General features: G+C 33.1%; 1 protein-coding gene across 3 annotated transcripts in view; it reads left to right on the forward strand.

Annotated features, from left to right (window-relative positions):
• The window catches only part of LOC128997905 (cytospin-A-like), a 96,075-nt gene that overhangs the window by 62,699 nt on the left and 11,215 nt on the right, over window positions 1–22,161 (forward strand). For all 3 annotated transcript variants that reach the window (XM_054423712.1, XM_054423714.1, XM_054423713.1), the window contains 2 exons: window positions 5,235–5,438; window positions 8,336–8,416. In XM_054423712.1, the coding sequence (XP_054279687.1) occupies window positions 5,235–5,438; window positions 8,336–8,416 (285 nt within the window). The remainder of the gene's footprint in view (window positions 1–5,234; window positions 5,439–8,335; window positions 8,417–22,161) is intronic.

The following is a 22,161-nucleotide window of genomic DNA, read 5'->3' on the forward strand; positions in this document are numbered from 1 at the left end:
AAAAAAATGAAAAAGACAAATCTAAATCTATGAAAAAAACTGAAGGCATTTTTACTTGACCTTGCACCTTACAAAATAGAAGATTATAGTAATTTCAATTTAAAATAATGTAGCTTATAGTATTTTGTTTAAATGTTTCTTATTGCTGATTTAGGTAGTAAGTAACAATAGACACTATTTATGTACGAAAATTTGTACTGTGTGAATAAAGACTCTTTGAAACTTGAATCTTGGTATGACTCCGCGGTCACAGCGTGATCGTCGACATGACTCCGCGGTCACTGCGTGATCGTCAAAATGACTTCATCTCCTGCGTTCGCGGACCTATTGTCAACATCTCTCGCACTAGCGGCGTCATCGTCACTCGCTAAGCGGCAAAATCACCGACGATTGGACCAAATCCCGTCTCGGAAAATTCCCAAATCAAATGTAATCCCGTCCTGATAATCGGGAATATTTTTTTCCGAAAAATTCCCGAAATTTTGGGACCCGTCCATCCCTACATAAGAGTCCACTGATTTAGCTTCCCAGTGCAAAGGCAAGTCTGCCTTGATAACCGTCTGCCTTGGACAAAAATACACCTAGACCAAATTTAAGGGTATAACCTAAAAAAAAAGAAACAAAAGAAACAATATTCTGGGGGAAAATTCAAAATATTTGTGAAGGGTGTTCAAGTACTTTTAAACCAATTTAAATGTTTCTTATTGCTAATTTAGTTGGTAAGTAACAATAGACACTATTCATGTACGAAAATTTTGTACTGTGTGAATAAAGACTCTTTGAATCTTGAATCTTGAGACCCAAAATTGATCACCGTGCGGAGTTGGACATGTGCCACGAAGGACCCGAAGTGACCTCCGCGAGGAGTTGGACAGTCGGTTTTGACATATTTCTGACCACCGCGCGGAGTTATGATAAGCCCTGGAGAACACTGAGGGCAACTGCGTCTGTGATTAGATGATCCTTGTACCTTTGGACATGGACTCGTCCTGTAGGGGTATCAGTTGAAGATTGACTTGTATGACTAACTTGAGACGTTTGGATGTGTGAACTATAATTTAGTTTTTCATTCAATTGAGACAAGGGTAATGGTGAAAATCCATGTGTAAATAAGTGCTTTAATTCTTCATCCGACTGCTTCAGAACGCATAGCCTGTGAAACAGTACGAGGGGGTCAATAGTCACCTTTATATTGCCTACAGTCACAGTATTGACATCAGAAGAAAGAGATACTACTTTATTCTTCTTCCTTTTGTAACTTATTCATATTTTTCTCACCCAATATCTCTAGCCATATGACAGTTGACAGTTTCCTTCCAACAATTCCACTGCTTAAGAACATTATAACATCAGTATTAGGGAATGGAGGGTGACGAAGTAACCAGTCACACAGCTTCTCTGTATTCGCTTCAACTCGAGTGACTCGTGAGGGTCTCATTTCTACATACTACTCAGTTGTATGTGCCTTAACATTGCAGTAGGCCTACTCCTTAACCTCAGCACTTAAATTCTACAGATAAATTATATCATTCCTACTGTCCATCGGGTGAACACGGTGTCAGTTATACCACGGTCCCGAGTCAAACCTACATAGCTTTTCGTTAGGCAATTGAGCACCTGCTTTATAGTCATGTCGGTCCAAACACCCGTCTAGAACTTTTCCGAACACTCAATGAATGGTGAAGAACCCGTTGGTGGTAAATAACTGGTGTTTATTGAAATCCATCTTGTTTCCTTATTTCAAAATATCCTGCAGGTACAGATTCGAAAACTTGGCATAAAAGAAGTAATATGTGGCATGGCAGAATGATAGCAAAGTTACACCTTGTTTTCACTGTTGCCTCTTCTATAAATTCCTCTTGATAGTATAAACATTTTAGTTACAATAGATTTCTTCCATAAAAAAGAAAAGAAAACTTATAATATGTTGTTGTAATGAAATACATTTATTACATTTTTATTATAGTTCTTTTATATAAATTGTACCAAATTGAATAACTTGAATCTTAAAGTACAAACATTTATGGAAGATTTTATGAACCTTGAATAGGCATATTTCTAAATGTGTTAGGCCTATAATCACCATTTTGGTTTTAAATTGTGAGTAATTTAATTTAGGCAGTTTTAAAGTAATTATGGTTATTTTAATAAAAAATAATGATAAATTTTATTTTTTAGGGTTAACGTTAGCCAAACTTTAAAAACATTAAAAAATAAAAATGTTGTAATTTTAGCCGTTGTTTGCTGAGTCATATCTTGAAAACTATTAGGCCTGTAATACCCATTTTGGTCTTAAATAATAGGTAATTTAATGTACTTCAAAAATGGTTATGGTTGTTCTTTATGAAAAAGTGATGCTTTAGGGTCAAAATTGGACAAACGTAAAAATAGTGCGAAATTCCGCCGATTTTTAAGCTTTTTGGAGGTGATCCGGAAGGTCGCTGAGGTCGAAAATTTGGATTTAGCATCTCGGTACTATTACAAACAACATAAAAAAAGAAACCTACTACCCCATTTCATGCAAGGTAGACCCTGATTTTTATAACAAGGTTACTGGGTTACTAACATAGTGTTTTCATAAGCTCAAATATAGTAACTATGTATTGTAGGTCTACATTTTTCTATTGTTTACCAGGGATCCGGTTGGTTTATTTAAATTAGCACATATCAATAATAGTTGATTTATTTAGTATTGGATCACATCTGAAATCTTAATTTCGAATCTTTTTTGGCATTGGCCAAAACAAATTGGAAAAACACCATGTTGAGACTTTCACAATAAATTCCCAATAACACTAAATCTAAATCTCATACATAACTATGCAACAATGCATTTTAGCTGATTGGCAATGAAGTGTAGAAAACAGAGACACCAACATAAAAGCTTGTTTTTTGTTTAACTTTATCTCACAGTAGGCCTACTTGTAATTTGGGTTGTGTTAAAATAACACCCTTTATAATTTGTCCTTATTATTAACACTGTTACAACCACTTCCTGGCTGCAATTAGGCCTGAAGAAACTCTTCCCACAGTTTAACCCTCGAGCTGGTGGTCTTTTTATGCTGTGGTGGCAAGGGGTTTTTACAAAACATTTTTTATAACACATTTTTATACAGTAAATAAGTTTGTAAATATACCATATTATAGTAGAGTCCCGCAAACTCTGCATAATGTGGACTGGAAGGGTAAAAATAAAAACAATCAAATTTTTAAGCCTTTTACCTGCCTTCTTTATTTATATTTATATTACAAGTCAGTATTAAGTCATCAGATATATTAGAACAAATCCTTGGTACAAGTTGCGGATGATTTGACTTGAGCTGGTTTGAGTCCATGTTGAACTCAGATTTTAAAAATCACAAATTTTCTGAGCTATATTTTTTAAGAAGTGAGTTTTTAAGAATTAGTTTTGAAGTTTTAGACTTCGGTTTTGCAGGGCTGACGTTGCCATATTTTTCATTACACCACTATGGTGAATGTTGGCAAAATTATCATAAATTATTGCTGTAGCTTTATTTGTAAACAAAAATTAATAGTTTGACTAATTCAAATCAGGTTTATGTAAACTCATTAGAAAATTATACTTACAGTTTGTTTATGCCACTACCACAGTTGTAAAAGTACAAAAATTATCGTCCATCTGGCAACCCTGCGATTGCCAATACCTAATGAGACTGCGTCATTTTCATTTTTCATTTTTCATTTTTATTTCATGAAAAAAAAATTCATTCAATTCCGATACGTCGATGTTACTTGCTGTAACATATCGGCTTCTAAAACTAAAAACCAATACCGATAAAAATGAGAAAAAAAAATATTATGCAATAATAGCTCATTTAATTTATTTGTTGTATTAATATATTTTGGTAAACAATATTTTGATGACAATTCAAACTAAATTTATCACTGTACCTACTTTAAAATATCTTCAAAAATCATCTGCATGTGATTTACTAATCACTAGAGACTCCCTTGTTGACTATCGACTAGTGCAACTCGATAGATTCATTCAATGCTTTATTTTGTTTAACTTACTGTATCGCCGAGACGTATTGTTTGACTGTTGTAGGAAAGTGAAAGTAGTGGTAGTCCTCTTGCTAGCTCTGCCGAGTGACGATGGTTGTTTGTTGAACATTTGGTTTACACTGCACTAGCCTATATATGAAGTTAGATAGTTGTTTATGTAGGAATGAGGATTAAATAAGATATCAACACAAAAACAAATATCATTTATTAAATATATGCGTGGAAAATTGTAAAGTGGCACTTTTTATAACTACTCGACTCGGTAATTTTTCGAGTAGTAGTTACTACTCGACTCGGTCGAGTATTTGGAAAAAGTTGAGTAATTACCCCTACATTGGTTACATACACACATTGGTTGGGTACATTGGTTATATTACATACCAATATATTACATTTCAAGTTATATTGCATTTGAATAAAAAATCAAACTAATAAAGCCAAAACACAGAAACTAACCAAACACAACGCAAAATAAGCAGCAACAGATGCCGGTAATAAGCAACTACGTCATCATGACAATGTCGTCAGCTGATACGTTATTTTCATAGAGTTTTAAGTTTTCCCAAAGGTGTCCAAATACTTGAAATGCACATCAATCGACAGATATATTAAGTGAAATTTGTTTAATTTTTGTGCAAAATTCGTTAATTTCTGTGACGTTGTAGATATCGGGTGCTGCCATTTTGCCGCAGCGTAAATCGCCTGATATCGGGTGCATGCCAGTTCGAGGGTTAAAATGCTGCTAGTGACAAATGTTGTGTATGGTGTAAAGTTGTGCGTTTCCTTGTGTTTTATATTACATCATTTACCTCCTGCTCCTACTGTCTAGTAGCTAAGATAAAGCAGTAGGCTCACATTGCCACTAAAGAAACCCTTCACTTTCTGGTTGTTTGATTTATTTTGGCTTATAAATACAGTAACTATTTACCTGGTATTCCACCAATTTTATATCATAAATTCATAATGTAAACTGACATCCATAAACTAACACATTTGTTATAATAGGAGGTTATTTCTTGGAACATACTGTTGTGAAATTCACTTATTTAATTAATTTATTAATTTGTAATAGGTTAGTTTAGTGGTTAAAAGTTAGAAACGCCCATCCTTCTGTACCAGTACTTTTAAACTCAAATTACAATTCTACAAATAACATAAAATATTACATTATTTTTACTACGGAAAATCTAGAATTATCTTTTTTACAGAAAGAGACAAAGACACTGTAAAGCCGGTAGAAGAGGTATTTAAAATACCAGCACCACAACCTGCAACTCCTGCTGCGGCAGCAACTCCTGCTACCGCATCTGTACCGGATCAAAAAAAACCTTCAGCCAGGCCATCGTTGCAGTGTGTCAACGTCAAACAACTGATTGACACTATAGAAAATGCCAATAAAAAAAACAAGAAAGGTAAGTTTATAAGCATATGACTACCACACATTAACTACATATACCTTTATTTTATAACTATAGTTACCTTTGTGCTAAGAGCAACATCCCCAAAGATTTTTCATCACAACATTTTAGTTTAATTAGGGATTAGAAACCACTGAAAATTGTATTCTATTTATTCAATTTACTGATACATTGAAAAACCCAAAGATAGTAACAAACTAAATCACAGTACTTGTTTATACAACAGTTGTTATATTCACTTTGGATAACACCTCTCGTCTACTCAAACTGACACCCGAGTTTGATGGTTGCAACTTAACACAGTATCTTAAACATTCTTTGTTAATCCGCACCGTGCTTAATATATCCTTCATTGATATGATCTCACCTTAATAGGGATAGTTTATTTGGTAACAATTAATAATAAAAAATGTTGTTTGATTGGGAATGTGCCACTGTAAACAACACAATTTTGTTGGGTAGCAAGTTTTTCGTCAATCAAGTGACTGCAACAGTCCAGGCGGGGTTAAGGATTTATGCATCCTCGCAGAAGTGTATCAGTATCGGAATCAGCTTTGAGCAGTTAAAATGAAATTAAATACTACTTTATTGTCACAAAACATTTAACAAAAGGTAGTTCACAGAAGGTCGGTATCGATATCTTCGGTACCAAGTTAATTAGTTATATTCTTATTTACTCATTTACAAAATTCAAATTGTCAACCATGATGATTATTTTTCACTTAAGGCTATTTGAAAGAGCATATTTATCATGCAATATTATCCATAGTAGGCTGTATAATGATTATTTTAGTGTTATATGGTTAAGTTGTTATCACTATCGTCAGCTGATAGAGTGGTACAAACATCAACTAGGTTTTTGTATTTAAAATTGTAACAGAATATCACTCGTTGTAACTGCAATATATGTGAATCCCTATAATAGGAGTTTACAGTTTGCTCCTAACTTAGTAATTATTGCAAATAACTAAATAATTTGATTTCAGGATGTCATTGTATAACTACAGAATATAGTTTTGTCCCTTTCATATGCCACTTTATTGTAATAACGAATTTATGTTTAAGATGTTTTAATTTTTAGTTATGTCCAGAATACACTTAAATTGTTATAATAACGACCAGCCAACTGTTAAAGTGTAATATAATGTATTTATTACTTTAACTTTATATTTCGTAACTTGAAGACTTGGTGTATGAGAGTGAAACATTATTTTGTTCCTAATAGTTAATTTTGCATTTGTCAAATAACTAACTTTGTGTCAGGATTTAAATACAAATTTGTTTCAAATTGTCTACCTTTTATAAAAGCTCATTACAACAATGAATTAATGTTTGAGATAAGTTCAATTAGTATTTGACAGAATACGTCGGGTTATTATATTGATCTCAAACAGCTGTAAGTGACACGTAATACTGTTTTTCGTGACCATAAGACTGATAATGATAAGTCTGAAGATAAATAATTATTTGATTCCATTTTTCTTACTTTTCATCTAGTAATCATCAATAACTAACTGTTTCAGTATGCCACTGATAAACCTATACCGAATACTTTCTTTGGTATATTTTGTACCAGGACATTGAATTTATTTAATGACAGAATACATTTATTAATTGGCCTAAATAATTTTGTTTGTATTATAAGTGTTCAGTTCATTTAGGCCTACCTAATATTTTTCTTTGGCCTGTTTAAAATTAATTACAACAGCTAATAACTGTTAATCAATTCATAATTTTGTAAAAATAAACATTCCATTCTGGTTCTTCTTGTTACAATGACTTTATTTATTTTATCTCATAATTTTAATTTATTATACACAAACACTGCAATATTTAATGGTCCTTCGATCCAAGATATAACTTAAGCGATTCAGAATTACACTCATCCACTAGAACTCTTCTTATATTAATATTTCCTCATTTTACCCATTGATTTCTGTACCTCTGAACTCTTACCCATTTGAACTCTTATTTCCACATTGGAAATCTTAACCCACTCATTTACACTATTTGTGAATTTTTGACATTTATCTCCTCATCTTTGTACAATGGCATCACCAAAAAGTTATTTTAAAATTGAAACACGACTCACATCTTTGGTTAAAACTCGTCTCAAGAAAATAAGAAAGATCGTAGATCAACTTGTTGAACAAGAAGAGTCATTAACAGTTGTGCAACAGGAAGCCTTAAAGACACCGAGACCACGAGTCACAAGTTTCTATAGGCCTACCTGTAAATTTTTACCCATTTTTTTGTTTTTGTAGATCAGTGCCACAAATTGATTTTGTTTTTCCTGTTTGGTAACTGCAAAACTCAAGACTTTTTTTTATGTACAGGAAAACATCCCATCCCGTCCCGTCCCGAATATTGAGGAAGAAATAAAAATACCGTCCCGTCCCGAACCAAAAATTCAATCCCGTCCATCCCTAACGGTAAGTATATAAGTAGTATGTGCAATTGGAGGTGGCATTTAGCTACTCTACTCAAAACCAGTGTGTCTGAATCCGTCGCCAATCTCACTTCAAGGTTTTTCAAATCGATACAAATGCTGTTTTGTAGTAAAATTATCGGATTTAAAATGCATATCTCTATATTTTAGGTCCATAATCGGATGGAAGAAATTGGTGGTCACGTGAAATTTGTATATAAGGTGATTTTCCCCATTAAACCTGCCAAAATTTGTTTTGTGATTTGTCTAGTGATTATTGTCTTGATCTTAAGTGTGAAGGAAACAGTTTCTATCCTTGGCATAAAAGAAAAAGGAGGGGTTTGGACTTTCTTTAAATTTTGCTTCATTCTTCCTATAACTGACATAGATACAATATATAATCAATTTTATCGATTTTCAAACTTGTAAAGTAATATAATTGACATTTTCTTTATTTTTGCAGATTCTGGGACTTATTCAAAAGCTGTGAGCCCTCAACAAGAGGCCCTACCTTTGAGGCCTCTCACCAACAACAAACAATCATGTATGTATGAAAAGTAAACAACATTCAAAGTTTCTCTTTTGCAACAAGTTTTTAATCAAGGCATGTAATCCGGAACACATTTTTAAATGTACTTTTTCAACATGACAGTTCCAATATATAGTCTTTTTTTCTATTACTAATCAAGATGACGATCTCATGTTTTCGTGACCGTGGGAGATATTCATGATTTTGACGCGATTGTGCTTTCGTGACCACGGGAGACGACGATGATTTCTTTACGGCCGTGGGAGAGAAATAGAATTATGCCTCGATCGCGCTAGACGACAATCACGTTTTCGTGACCGCCAGAGATATTCATGATTTTGCCGCGATCTTGCTAGATGACTGTCACGTGCGAAAGATTTTCATGATTTTGCTGCGTTCATGCAAGAGAACAATCACTTTTCCGTGAGCGTGGAAGACGATGATGATGTCTACATAGCAGCGGAAGATGTTCATGGTTTCCCGTGATCGTGCTTGACGACAATCACGTTTACGTGACGGCGGGAGATATTCATGATTTTGCCCAATCGTGCTTAACGATGATCGCGGGAGATCTTTATGGTTTTGCTGTGACTGTGGAGTTGATGATGACTACACGACCGTGAGAGATATCTTAATTTTGCCGCCATCATCATAATTTGCCGCAGTAATCCCAAAAGTCGACCATGATGTCTCCACTACCGCAGAGCACACTATTAATTTTCGTTGTTAGATCTTTGTTTACTTTGATATGGTAGCTATTTACTCTTTTGAGAAGGGTTCAAACCCAAATTTTCCAGTTAGTATCAGTGTAGTATAACCAAATTATTTAGAAAATTTTTTTAAAACTATAAAAAACAGTAGGGATGGGCGAGTAGTGTTTTTTTGAGTCGAGTGGAGTCGAGTCGAGTAATTAGCCCTAATACTCGAGTATCGAGTCGAGTCGAGTCGAGTAGTTCACGAGAAAATCAACAATTTTATTTTACATATAGCTGTGGCAAAAACCCTACATCTTCATTTTTACGAACAAAGCATTTCTCAATTCACCAAAAATAGACCTGGTTAAAAGCTTTTATACCATATAAAAAACACAATATGTATGTGTATCAAACTTATATTTTGGTGTTAAAGGTTTTTTATTAATTGCAAAAAAAATGCAAAAATATGGAACTAAGTGTTTATTTAAAAATAGGCCTACTGTAAATGTTTGAATTTGACTAAAGCATGAGATCTAATAAAGTTTCCTCTAATGTATAAATAGGCTTATAAGTATTTATCTAAGTCATTTCTCAGTTTTTGTATTTATTTGAAATTCCATGAAATTGTCTTAGTTAACTCATTAGTTTATATTTTTTTTTAAATTACGTAGCCTACATCTTGGTCTACAAATACTCTTTGTAAGGTAAGTTTTTTCCCCCAAGTGAGTAAAAACTAACTTCCTATATAATGACATTTTCTCACTAATTATATATCTTCAAAATTTGTTTAACTATGAAAAAGTCACCAAGTCTAGCTGAAAACATAATCATAAATGAGAATATTTTTGAAATACAGAATAACTAATCAAACAAAATGTTTAACACTTTTACTTCTTAATTTTTTTTCCCTTGAAAATGTCTACAGTTTTTCACTTATTTTTAATAAATATTATCACTTATAATTGTTTTAAAGAAGTCCAGATGTGTGAACTTGAAGAGCAGGCAAGAGACATACGTCACTGCCTCAAAAACTCTTCTCTACTGTGAATGAATGAACTGTTTATTGTGTGAAGCCCCACCCACCGTCTAACGGGACATGGGGGAGGAAAAGAGAAAGTTTGGCAGAATTTGCCCTTGTTCTAAAGCCTGGTTCACATGCCCTCCCTCACCCTCGGCCTCAGTCGCTTGCAGATTTCCATTACACAAGAGTGTTATTTTGAAATACTGTAAATGTTTGAATTTGACTATGATGAGATCTAATAAAGTTTCCTCTCAAAATAGGCTTAACTTTTTAAGTATTGATCTAAGTCATTTGTCAGTTTTTGTATTTCTTTTTAAAAGCAATTGCAGTTGTACATTAAAAAAATTACAAACATCTTGGCCTACAAATACATTTTGTAAGGAGAGTCTTTTCTCTAGTGAGTAAAAATGATCGTGGTCAAGGAATGAACTGTGCTAAAACAGCACATTGTCAATGTTTACAAAAGTATTTTGACTGAAACCTGAAACCCTGGTATTTTTTAAAGTCATTGCATAATAGCCTAAGTCGACGTCTGTGGAGAAAAGTATGGCAATAGATAGGTTTTACTTTTAGCCTACAATAAAGATTATGTTTTGGGACTAAAATCTCCAAAAGACCAAAAGAGTGCTTTTAACAAACATTTCATAGTTTTATTTAGTAACAAAAGTGTTTGACTATGTTCCCGATTATACCAAGAACAAGGTTCGGCATAGTGGATTCACTGTGAACCGGCCTGCCTGGCAGTGTTTCCACACGACACACGACCAAAACAATAATCCCGCTTACTGGGTCGAGAAATCCTGTTTTATCACGCTTTAAAATTGTGAAAAATCCCGTTTTATCCCGCATGATTATTTTTGTACAATACCTAGTATAATACTTGACGTATCATGTTTATAAAGTTGTTTTAACATCACTATTATATTTTACTACAGTATTTAATCAATTTGAGTTAGTTTTTCTCTAAAATTAAATGGAAAAAATAAAAATAGTCGTCACAGCCGAAAATCCCGCATCCCGTTTTAATCCCGCTCAAGGTCTAAAAATCCAGTTTTCGGGATAATAATCCCGCGAATGGAAACACTGCTGCCTGGCCCTTATGCACGACGTCACTATAACCTCCGTGTAGGGGTGTCAACAATGGATTGGAACAATCGAAGTTTTGAACTTGTCTGTAACCTAGTTTTTTATACTTAAATACTCATTATTTATAAACAAACACGTCCTACATATCGGATCTCGAATCACGATATTTATCGATACCCTTTCCACCCACAATAAAACATTAAACGATGTCAAAGCAATCGTCATTTGCTCCATTGAAACACGAAAGTCGATTGGCTGACATGGTAGTGCACTGACGCCTCCTGACCAATGAGAGCTGTTGTTACATACTTTTATTGTCAACACTCACCATTCGTTATAACATTACAAAATCGACACGGACTAAGGCTTATAATATTTTTCAATAAATACATTATGTTATAGTAGCACTTAAAACTTCACTAAACTCTTTAATCAGTAGATAGTACAGATCAAAATATGGATCTACTTTTTGGCGCAATATAAAGCAAGCCTAACCATACGACGATGTTAAAGTTTAATGGTTGAATATAATTTTTCTAATGATGCGTATAATGCAGGGATTATTAAACTGAAAATATCGACGTGTTTAGGTTATTTATTTTGTACTAAAAATAAAAATAATACATCTAAATGTCTGACTTATTGATACAGACATTGTTTAGTATAATTAATTTCGTGTTGGCGGGACATTCGCTCGCCGGTTGTCTCTTGAGTTGAGTCTGACATCTTGAAATTTAGATTCGTAGATTGTGTTGTGCAATGCTGAAGTTAAACAATGTCACCGGCACCGTCGCTGTTTTGAACTAGATAGTTTCTAAGTTGGCTATGAAAATTGTTAACCGTGATTACAAAACTAATACTGTAGCTATACAGTAAATAAATGTTAAAATAAAATATTTATCCCTGTCGGTATCATCGGAATCGACTTTTGACAATCGAGTCTTGGTACCGATACCAATGTCCAAGTATCGGTGGTATCGATGACGATAATCGACTCATCCCTTTTTACTAGTAGAGCTGTATCGTGACGTAATCGATGCATCGGGATTTTGATGCATGCTAAATCGAATCGGGATTCGATGCATCGCACTCGCACACCTACACCACTGCCTATCACCCAGTGTCAGCTCAGCTGTCGGCGCTGTCGCTGTCAGTGAAATGGATGACGCAAGCGATGTCTAGGTTGCCGATTATTAGTAGGCCTAGTATGTCAATATTTAAAGGGGTTAAGGGATTAAATAAAACTCAAACATTTTCCTTTCTTACTATTTATTTGTCAAATATCAATGAAAATAACGAAATCGGCGTAACGTCTACTACTCGACTCGAGTCACGAGTATCTTTAACTACTCGACTCGACTGTCGAGTATTGCCAACTACTCGAGTAATTACTCGACAGTCGAGTACTCGCCCACCCCTAAAAAACAGTACAGTATAACCTCACTAATTCGAACATCGATAATTTAAAAACCTCTATAATTAGTAATGTTTGTATGTTACACTCAGAAAACCTCTAAAATTCTAAAAATAATATACCGATAATTCAAAGTGATTTTTCCGATTATTGCAGCCTCTACAATTCAAATTTGTACATACTTGAACCTCTACAATTTGAATTTTGTTACCCCAATTCAAATTGTTGCCTCAAAAATTTGAAGACAACCTCCACAATTCAAACTGCGTCATTGTAAGCCTCTGCAATTCGAATTTAGAACAAAAAATATGCCTGACATGAAACATGAACTGGTGCTTTTATTGATGTTCCACGATTTGTTCATTAGTCTTCGTTCTCTCAAACTCTCTACACTTAAAACTGGGACCTCCATAATTTGAATTTTATTTATTCTGACCTCTATAATTCAAACTCTTTATATTTCAAACTTCCTATAGCTCGAAATATATTGTCTTTCCTCTGAAATCCGAATTAGCGAGGTTCTACTGTATCAAGAACCGAGAATTGATAGGCTACATTTTGGTGTCGACACATCACTAATTTATAATAAAAACTATTCTTGAAAAATTTGGAATTAGTCTTGATTTTTAAAATGGAAATAAACTCGACACCCTGTCAGTATACAAATTTATACATGAAACAATTTAAATCCGTGCAAGTCAAATATGTTTTTCTATGCAACACTTTGAGATCCAAGTAGGGATGTGTCAAATCCGAATCTTGAATCTACCAAATCCTAAGAAAAGATTCGGATTCAAAATTAGATTAACGAGATTTGATAATCGAATCTCAGGTCCGCTGACAGAATACACCAACTCGCCGCAAGCTCTATAATAACGTGTAGCAGCAGTGTTGAACTACGCATAGCTGGAACAAAGCCAAACTCGGTCTCTTAATCGACACATTGGTCTATATACCATGACAATGGCTTCAATTACGTCCTAGTCGAATATTAATTGTATTTTAAAAATAGGGATAGGCCAATAACAGAATTTCTCGATTCGATACCAGTTATGAAATGAAATATTACTCACGACTCTCGATACCATTTCCATTAAAAACTCTTAAGGAAGCTGCAATGGTCAGGTCCATGTTTTGTTGTTCGTTTACATTCTGAGTCAGACAACCGGCGTAGTTCATGCCAGCCCAAAATTATCAAATCAAATCAAATCATTCTTTATTCACTATACATAAAATAACCTGTATTGAATAGAGTCAAATAGGCTATAAATACATATAACTACATATTACAAAGTACTTAAAGTATATTACTAAGATTTACTGTAGGGGTAAAAAATTAATTGATTGATCTTTAAAAAGTTAATTAATCTTTAAAAAGTGAAGCATTTCTAACTGAATATTTAAACAAAAATATAAGTTAACGTTGATTCAATCACAATAACATGAGTAGTTAATAAAATAAAAAAACGTACATCCATTTTCAGGGCTTAAATAAAAATAAATTTATTTCTAATCATGGTGAAAATTTAAATTGTTTCCCCAATTTTGCTATGGAATTCAAATTATGTAACTACTAATTTTTATTTTTTAGAAATTCTTCAATGGAATAAAATGGAAATTTGATTAAAAAGTCTTTTAATGTTCTTTTAAATTTATCCAAATTGTTTTCTTTCTTTATATGATCCTGCAGGTGTTGCAAACAATTTAAACCAGAATAGTAAGTTTTCTTTTTGAAAAATTCCAATTTATGTTGTGGTAAGTTAATTTTAAACCTAGTGTTATAGTCACCAGTATTGCTAGAAGTGGATGACAATTGAATTTGTTTTGCATATACAGATTTTTCATAAATATACAGACTATATACTGTTAGGATTTGTAATTCCTTAAAATATCTCTTAGCTGAATCCTTTTTTTGCAGTTTCATCATTAGACGAATAGCCCTCTTTTGTTTGATAGGGATAGAATCCAAATTGGCCTTTGATGTTGCTCCATAAATAGATATTCCATAGGATATGTGACTATGCAGTAATGAAAAGTATATTATCCTCAGAGTGTCTATGCTGCAGATCTGAGACTTCTGTCTCAAAGCACATACACCAGAAGTCAATTTTTTAACAACATGTTTAACGCGTTTGTCCCAAGTAAGATTTTTGTCGATAATTAATCCAAGAAATTTAGTCTGTTCAACTTGCTCAATGCTGTCATTTTTTATAAAAATTGTTGTCTCAAATTTTGTTGTTGATTTTTTGGTTGAACAAGATATGAAGTTAGATTTATTTGCATTTATAAGAAGATTTTTTATTTTAAAATTGAAGATTTTTTGAAGAAGATGTTTCAATTTCAGAATTAGAATTTCCATTTAGCAGGATATTAGAATCATCAGCATACAGACACATGGATCCATCACTCCCAGGAATAGTCCCAGGCAAACCTTAAATATAACAAAGAAAGAGTAGAGGGCCCAGGATCGATCCTTAGGGGACTCCATATCGTAGTGTCCGGTGCTGTGATTGAATTTTTTCAATATAGTTTATTTTATAATGTTCTATGATATCATCCACTTCAACAAACTGGTGTCTATTTTTAATATAGGATTCAAACCATTTAAGTTCTTTATCACAGACTCCAAGTTCATTTAAACCCTTAATTAATTTATTGTGCGACACACTGTCAAAGGCTTTACTGAGGTCTAAGAATATTCCTACAACCTTCTTCCCTTTATCGATTGCATTTATTATAGACTCTATAAATTCTATACCAGCTGTTACTGTGGATTTTCCTTTTCGAAAGCCGTGTTGCTCTTTGTCCAGTAACTGATTGATTTCTAGATATCTAGACAGCTGAATATAAACTATACGCTCATAAATTTTGGAAAAGGCAGGTAATATTGAAATGGCGATAGCATGATGGATCTTTAGAGTTACTTTTTTTAAATATGGGAATAACTTTAGCCAACTTTAATTTGGATGGAAACATGCCTGAAATGAGAGAGGAGTTTATTAAGTGTGTTAATGGTTTTGATTTGAAAAGTAGTGATTTTTCAATTAGAGCAATTGGTATTTCATCATGCCCAGAAGAAATTTTGTTTTCAAATGAAAGCACGACTTTTTTAAGATGGTCTTCTGTTATTGTTTCAAATTTAAAAACATTTGTCATGGCAGTCACTTTTTTTTAGTGAGGATGTTATGGTTTGATGTTGAATCAATGTTTGGCAAATTAAGCTTTTCAACAGCAGTTGTGAAGATATTGTTGAAAACATTACTCACAGCAACAGGATCTGATATTTGGTTATCATTTTGAACTAAGATTATTTTGGAGGGGATGGTTTGTTTTGATTTTAGTGAGATCTCATTTTTTATTATATTACATGTAGTTTTTGTTCTGTTCCTAGATTTTCTAAATTTATTTTGGTAATTAATTCCTTTAACTCATTTTTCTTTACTTTTATTGTTTTAGATAACAGTGAATTCCTTTTTGCTGTAGTATATGTTACTAGTTCATGGATTTCACTTTTTTCCTTATTATTTCATTTGAATTCCATTTACATTTATTTGATACTTCTTCTACACACATTATTTTGGGGAAATTGATGTTAAAAATGAGACTAAAAAGTAGACATGAAGACATTAATTTTGTATCCACGGAAGATTGATAAACATCATACCAGTTTTAATTACTTAAGTCCCTAAGGAACATTTTAAAATTATTTTCAGTATACTTTCTGCATAACCTCTTCATTACTTTTTTGTTTGTACTATTAACATTTTGTATTTCAAGCAATTGAGCATCATGATCAGAGACATGAGTAATAACTAGGGATAGTCAAGTCTCAAAATTTCGGGAAATTTTCGGGAAATTTTCAATCTCGTTACACGAGACGAGATTACTTTTTGGCCGAGATTTTTATCGAGACAAGAATAAAAAAAAAAAAAAAAAAATACAGGAGCTTGTTGTAGTTGCGTTTCCTTTTCGAAGGCGTTCTTATTTAATTAATTCTTTTAATGTAAATATTACTTTAATTCTTTTAATGTAAATATTACTTTCATTATTTTAATAATATTACTTTAATAACATTTGAGAAGTTTTGTTAAGTGTAAGCAGTGTGAGGAATGTTTTATTACCGGTACTATAAAAAAAGTCAAAACAAGTAACTATTTTATAAAAATTAATATTGCTTTTATTTTATGATTTATTTTATTTTAGGATAAGTTGAACTCTATCCTAACTGATATCACCATGTTTCCTAATCGTAGGCGTTTTTAATAAGTTAGGCGTGATTAATAAAAAAATGTTATGCTGATGTTATTTAATGAAAGATTGTAAATATTCTTGCCTATTATCATTATTTTAGTATTTAAACAGTCATCTAACAATGTTACAAAATCAGGTAAAAATTTTGAACGTGCATTTCCTGTTGTGTATGAGAAGAGAAATCTCGTCTCGATCTCGTCTCGAAATTTTATGAGAAATAAAAAATCTCGTCTCGTCTCGTCTCGAACTAAAAATCCAATCTCGTCCATCCCTAGTAATAACACCTGAGACATTTAATCTTGTTTCAAAAATATTGGTAATAAAGTTATCAATTGCAGTAGCAGATTATTAGTAATCCTAGTTGGGAAGTCAACCTTATAAGACATGTTATACATACTTTAGGAATCAAAATTTCAGCAGAAAATAAAAGAAAATTGCACCAGGAATCTAAATGGAATAGAAACCCACAATTTTTAACTTACTAAAACAATTACAGGAAAACTTTCAAAAAAGTCTTTGCATTAGCTAAATTAAAGGCAAATGATATAAATTAAAAGGTCCAAAAATAAAAGTAAAGCATCTTGGTCAGTCGTAAAACAAGAAATTGGATTAAATAGAAAAAACTCGGACACACCGGTTGAGATCCAATTGAATGATGGAAACGACCAATATGGTAGTGCATTGGCAATAGCAAATAAATTTAACAATTTTTTTATAAATGTTTCACAAATTGCTAACCAAATGACAGATAAAGATAAATCCATTCAGCTACTAAACAATAGTCAACATTTAATTAGACTTCAAAATTCTGCTTTACAATTTAAATTTAGGAAAATTTCAGTTCAGGATCTAAGAAAAGTTTTTACCAGTCTTAGCAAAACTAAATCTTCAGGTTGGGACGAAATTTCCCTCTTTGTTATTAGTAGAGTTTTTAAACTTATTGAACAACCTCTCTGCACACTAGTGAATCAGTCCCTTGAGGAAGGAATTTTCCCTGAAAAACTTAAATATGCAGAGATAAAACCTCTTTTTAAAAAGGGTGATGTTAACAATCCTTCTGACTACCGACCAGTTGCTCTTTTGCCCTGTTTTTCCAAAGTTTTTGAAAAAATTGTGAAAACTCAACTTACAGATTATTTGGAACAAAATAATTTACTAAATCCATCTCAGTTTGGTTTCCGCTCAAAATCCAGTACTGAAAAGGCTATTACCAGGATGATTAACTGCATTGCGGAGGCCTTGGACGGGTCGCAGCGCACAATAGGTGTGCTGTGTGACCTGTCCAAGGCTTTTGACTGTGTTGATCATGATATATTGCTAGAAAAATTAAGTAGACATGGAATAAAAAATGTGGAATTAAAATGGTTCATTTCATATTTAAAAAGCCGTAAACAAAGAATTATATTACAGAAATGCCAAACCAAATATAAGTCAGAGTGGGGTTACGCACCCTACGGAGTTCCTCAAGGTTCCATTCTTGGACCTTGTTTATTTTTAATTTATGTAAATGATTTATGTAATGTTACAAAAATGCATACTTTTCAATATGCAGATGATACTGCTTTAATCTGCACCGAACAAAAAACATTGGATTTTAAGCAAGACTTAATTACTAATGAGTTTCAACTCCTCGGGGACTGGTTCACAGTAAATGGTCTATCTATGAATGTGTCAAAGACACAACTAATTCACTTTTCAGTTGCTAATGAGAATAGAGACATTGTTGTAAATTCAAACCAAACATCAATATATTCTCAAAACTCAGTTAATTACCTTGGAATTGATATAGATTGGCAACTTAATTGGCAAACAAACATTAAGAATCTATCAAAGAGACTCAGATCAGCTATACTTGTTCTTCGGGTAATTCGACATACTACAAATTTAGACACACAATTAGCAGTATACCACGCTTATTTTTCTTCCATTATGAATTACGGTTTAACGGTATGGGGTTCTTCTAGTCATGCCGAACAAATTTTTATCCTCCAAAAAAAGCAGTTAGAGTCTTAGCGAAAGTGTCTCGAATTACTCACAGTAAAGAGTTTTTCATTCAGTTTAAAATTCTTACTTTGTATAGTTCTTATATCTTTAAACTAGCTTTAATGGTTAAAAGTGATTTTTACACATTCATGGAAGATCAACATGCCCATCCTCACAACACTAGATTTAAAAACAATATAAAACCAGTTCAACACAGACTTAAAGTATTCCATTTATCTCCTCAGTACATGGGCCAAAAAATATATAACAAATTACCTTCTTCAATTAGGGACACTGATTCATTCCCTAAATTCAAAAAGAAGTTAAAAAACTTTCTTTTGGAGAAGGCCTTCTTCTCATTGGAGGAATATATGGAAGCTACGTAGATGTTAAGGCTCAGCAATGAAATTTATTTTAGTAATAATTTTAGTATAATAGAGACTATAAAATATTGTAACAATGACGAATCACCTGTCTGAATATGATGTTATGTGATTATTGGAAAATAAATAAATAAATAAACATATTTATGATATTTAAAAATTGATGGTATACATTATCATGATTTAAAACATTAATATTTACATCGCCTGCTAATATGATGTTCTTGAACTTTTTTGTTAATAAATTTAGAGCAATATCCAGTTTTGTTAAGAAAGGTTGGATATATTTATATTCAGGAGTTCTATATAACCCTAACAATATAAACGACATACCATCTAGTATTATTTCAGTCATACAGCACTTAAATTCTTTCTGCTGACTGAATTCTGACTGTCTGACATCTTGAAATGTAGATTGTATTGTGTTGTGCAATGTCATCTGCCTGCAGAGAGAACAGCTGAAGCTAAACTTTAGCTGATTTAAACTAAATAGTGTGCTAAGTTGGTTACTGAAGTTGTTAGCGTGATAACAAAACTAATAGCTATCAAATAAATAAATGTTAAAATAAAATATCTATCCATCCCTGTCGGGTGTCGGTATCGGCGGAATCGGGCGAAATCGACGTTAGGCAATCGATTCTTGATACCGATATTCCTAGTATTGGCAATGTCCAAGTATCGGTGGTAGCGATAATTGACACTTCCCTATCTAAAACTCATTTTGTAGTCCTAAATTAGTTTTAAATATGCATCGGGACGTAATCGTTGCATCGGGACTTAATCGATGCATCGAGGCCAAATCGATGCATGCTGAATCGAATCGCGATTTGATGAATCGAATCGAAATTTCGATGCATCGAACACCCCTAAAATTTACATAGTTACCAGTATTAGTTCTTAGTATAGTTCTTAAGTATTAGAACACCACGCCCAGTTGTTGAAGATCTGGTCCAATAGGATGCTATTTTATAATTTTTCAGTTTAAAATGGAACAAATCGGTCTCTTTCATGTTAATTTCTGTTAAAGCAATAATATCTGGCTTAATTTCATCCAAGTTTACTTCCAAAATGCCTATACGGGTTGATAAATTTTGAATATTTTGGTGAAGAATTAGAAAGTTTTGAGTGCTGTTTACAGAATGTGTTAATTGGTTGCTAGATCTTGGCCTAGTTTTCTTAAAAAAGTGGTTACATTGTGACATGATATATTAGTAGAATCACAGGTTAGAGGTAGGGAATTCAAGACAGGAGTGAACAATTGGCAATTGGCAGTTACTTCATTCACTGCACCAACACTATCACAACCCCTGACAGACAGCCCCCCATCACATGACACAGGCGCTGGTGACTCCTCCACAGGCTGGGTCATTTTTTCATTTTCCTTGGGTCAGAAGAAGCAGCTACTTGATCCTGGTGATCTCAAGTCTGAAGTAGAGGTTCTACAAGTTGAAGGGGTTGACACGTCATAGTTTAACAGGCTACTTGAGGAAGTTCCCATAGCAGCTGTGTGTGAGATTTCTCTACAATTTTAGTCCTAGTTGCTGAAGCCAATTGAAGTTCTTGACTAACTGGTGAAGACTCCTGCTCATGATGATGATCAATAACTTGCTGTAAGCGTTTGATGAAGTATTGGTAGGGAACACCATTGTGTAATGGGCGGTTTGAGTGTTGATGGCAGCAGATTATTTGCACAGATGCTTTGGTTGCCTATTGAGATTGAACCAGATTCCTGATGAAGTGATCTGGCCACACCTGATCCCTCACACAACCCATTGCAGAGCAAATAAGAACTTTAAGGTTGTTCTTCTTGAATTCCTGGTTAATTGTTGGAAAGCATAGTCTTAGTCGTACTTTGTAGGTTTATTATATTATTATTAGGGGTCTGCTTAATTACCATCATCGGTTCGGTACAGCATTTTACAGGTACAAATTCAGTTCGGTACAGCCTATTACGAGCACATAAAAGTCTTATCAGATGTTTGTTTGATCTTCATAATTTATTACTAGGGTGATGATGCAATAAAAAAAACCCATTAGCAGTCCCAAATCCATTAACATTTTATCACGACAATAATTGTTGTATTCAAGTACTTCCAAGAACTGTTGAGTTATATCTCTTTTATTTCTTTAGATTTTCCCCAATTCTATTTTGTCAAAAAAAATAATAGTGTTATGATGACTGTTAAATGTTATGTCTAAACTCAGTCAGTATTTTCGTGAATATTTAGTTCGCCGCTGGCCATTGCCTACTGCCATAAAACTGTTTATGGCTACATATTAAACTTGTAACTTATCCACAATCTTATTTTATGAGTTAAAATATTTGGTATAGATATTTTATCTTTCTATTGACGAAACCACAAGCATAGTTGTTGTTTGGTTAATTTTTAATCAATTTATATATAGGCCCTCCTAAATAATTAGTTAATACTGTTAATACTGTTCGATGAAATGGCGACCATACATAGTAGGTATTTTAAGGTATTAGGTCTAGGCCTGGGTCTTTTGATTCTTTGGGAGAGCTTTAAAATATACTAAGAAAATTGGATTGAGCCTGAGATAAACTAATGATTGATATGATTGATATTGTCGATTTTAACTTTGTAAATGAAAAGACAATAATCTTACTCTGTGATAATCCAAATTTTAGTTCTAGAAAAAAACTTCGCAAGAGTTGTATCCTACTTAGTTTTGAAGCTGATAAAAAAGATGCTCTTTGCCATTACTTCATCATAGCCTCCAGTTTTTCATTGTCGTCTTCTGTGAACAGCTGGCAACTTACCAGTTGTGTAAAATGAAATCTTTGTAGTTCATCCAGGTCAATAAGATGCACTTTGTTTGTTCTTATTGCTAATTCCCTAATGTAACTATTTAACAAGTTGATGTCATCATGACGCGGATCATTTAAGCCTATATCATAGCGATTT

The sequence above is a fragment of the Macrosteles quadrilineatus genome, unplaced genomic scaffold (genome assembly GCF_028750875.1).
Source record: "Macrosteles quadrilineatus isolate MER2022 unplaced genomic scaffold, UCM_ALF_1.0 Scaffold_7__1_contigs__length_78375512, whole genome shotgun sequence".
In the NCBI taxonomy this organism is placed as follows: Eukaryota; Metazoa; Arthropoda; class Insecta; order Hemiptera; family Cicadellidae; genus Macrosteles; species Macrosteles quadrilineatus.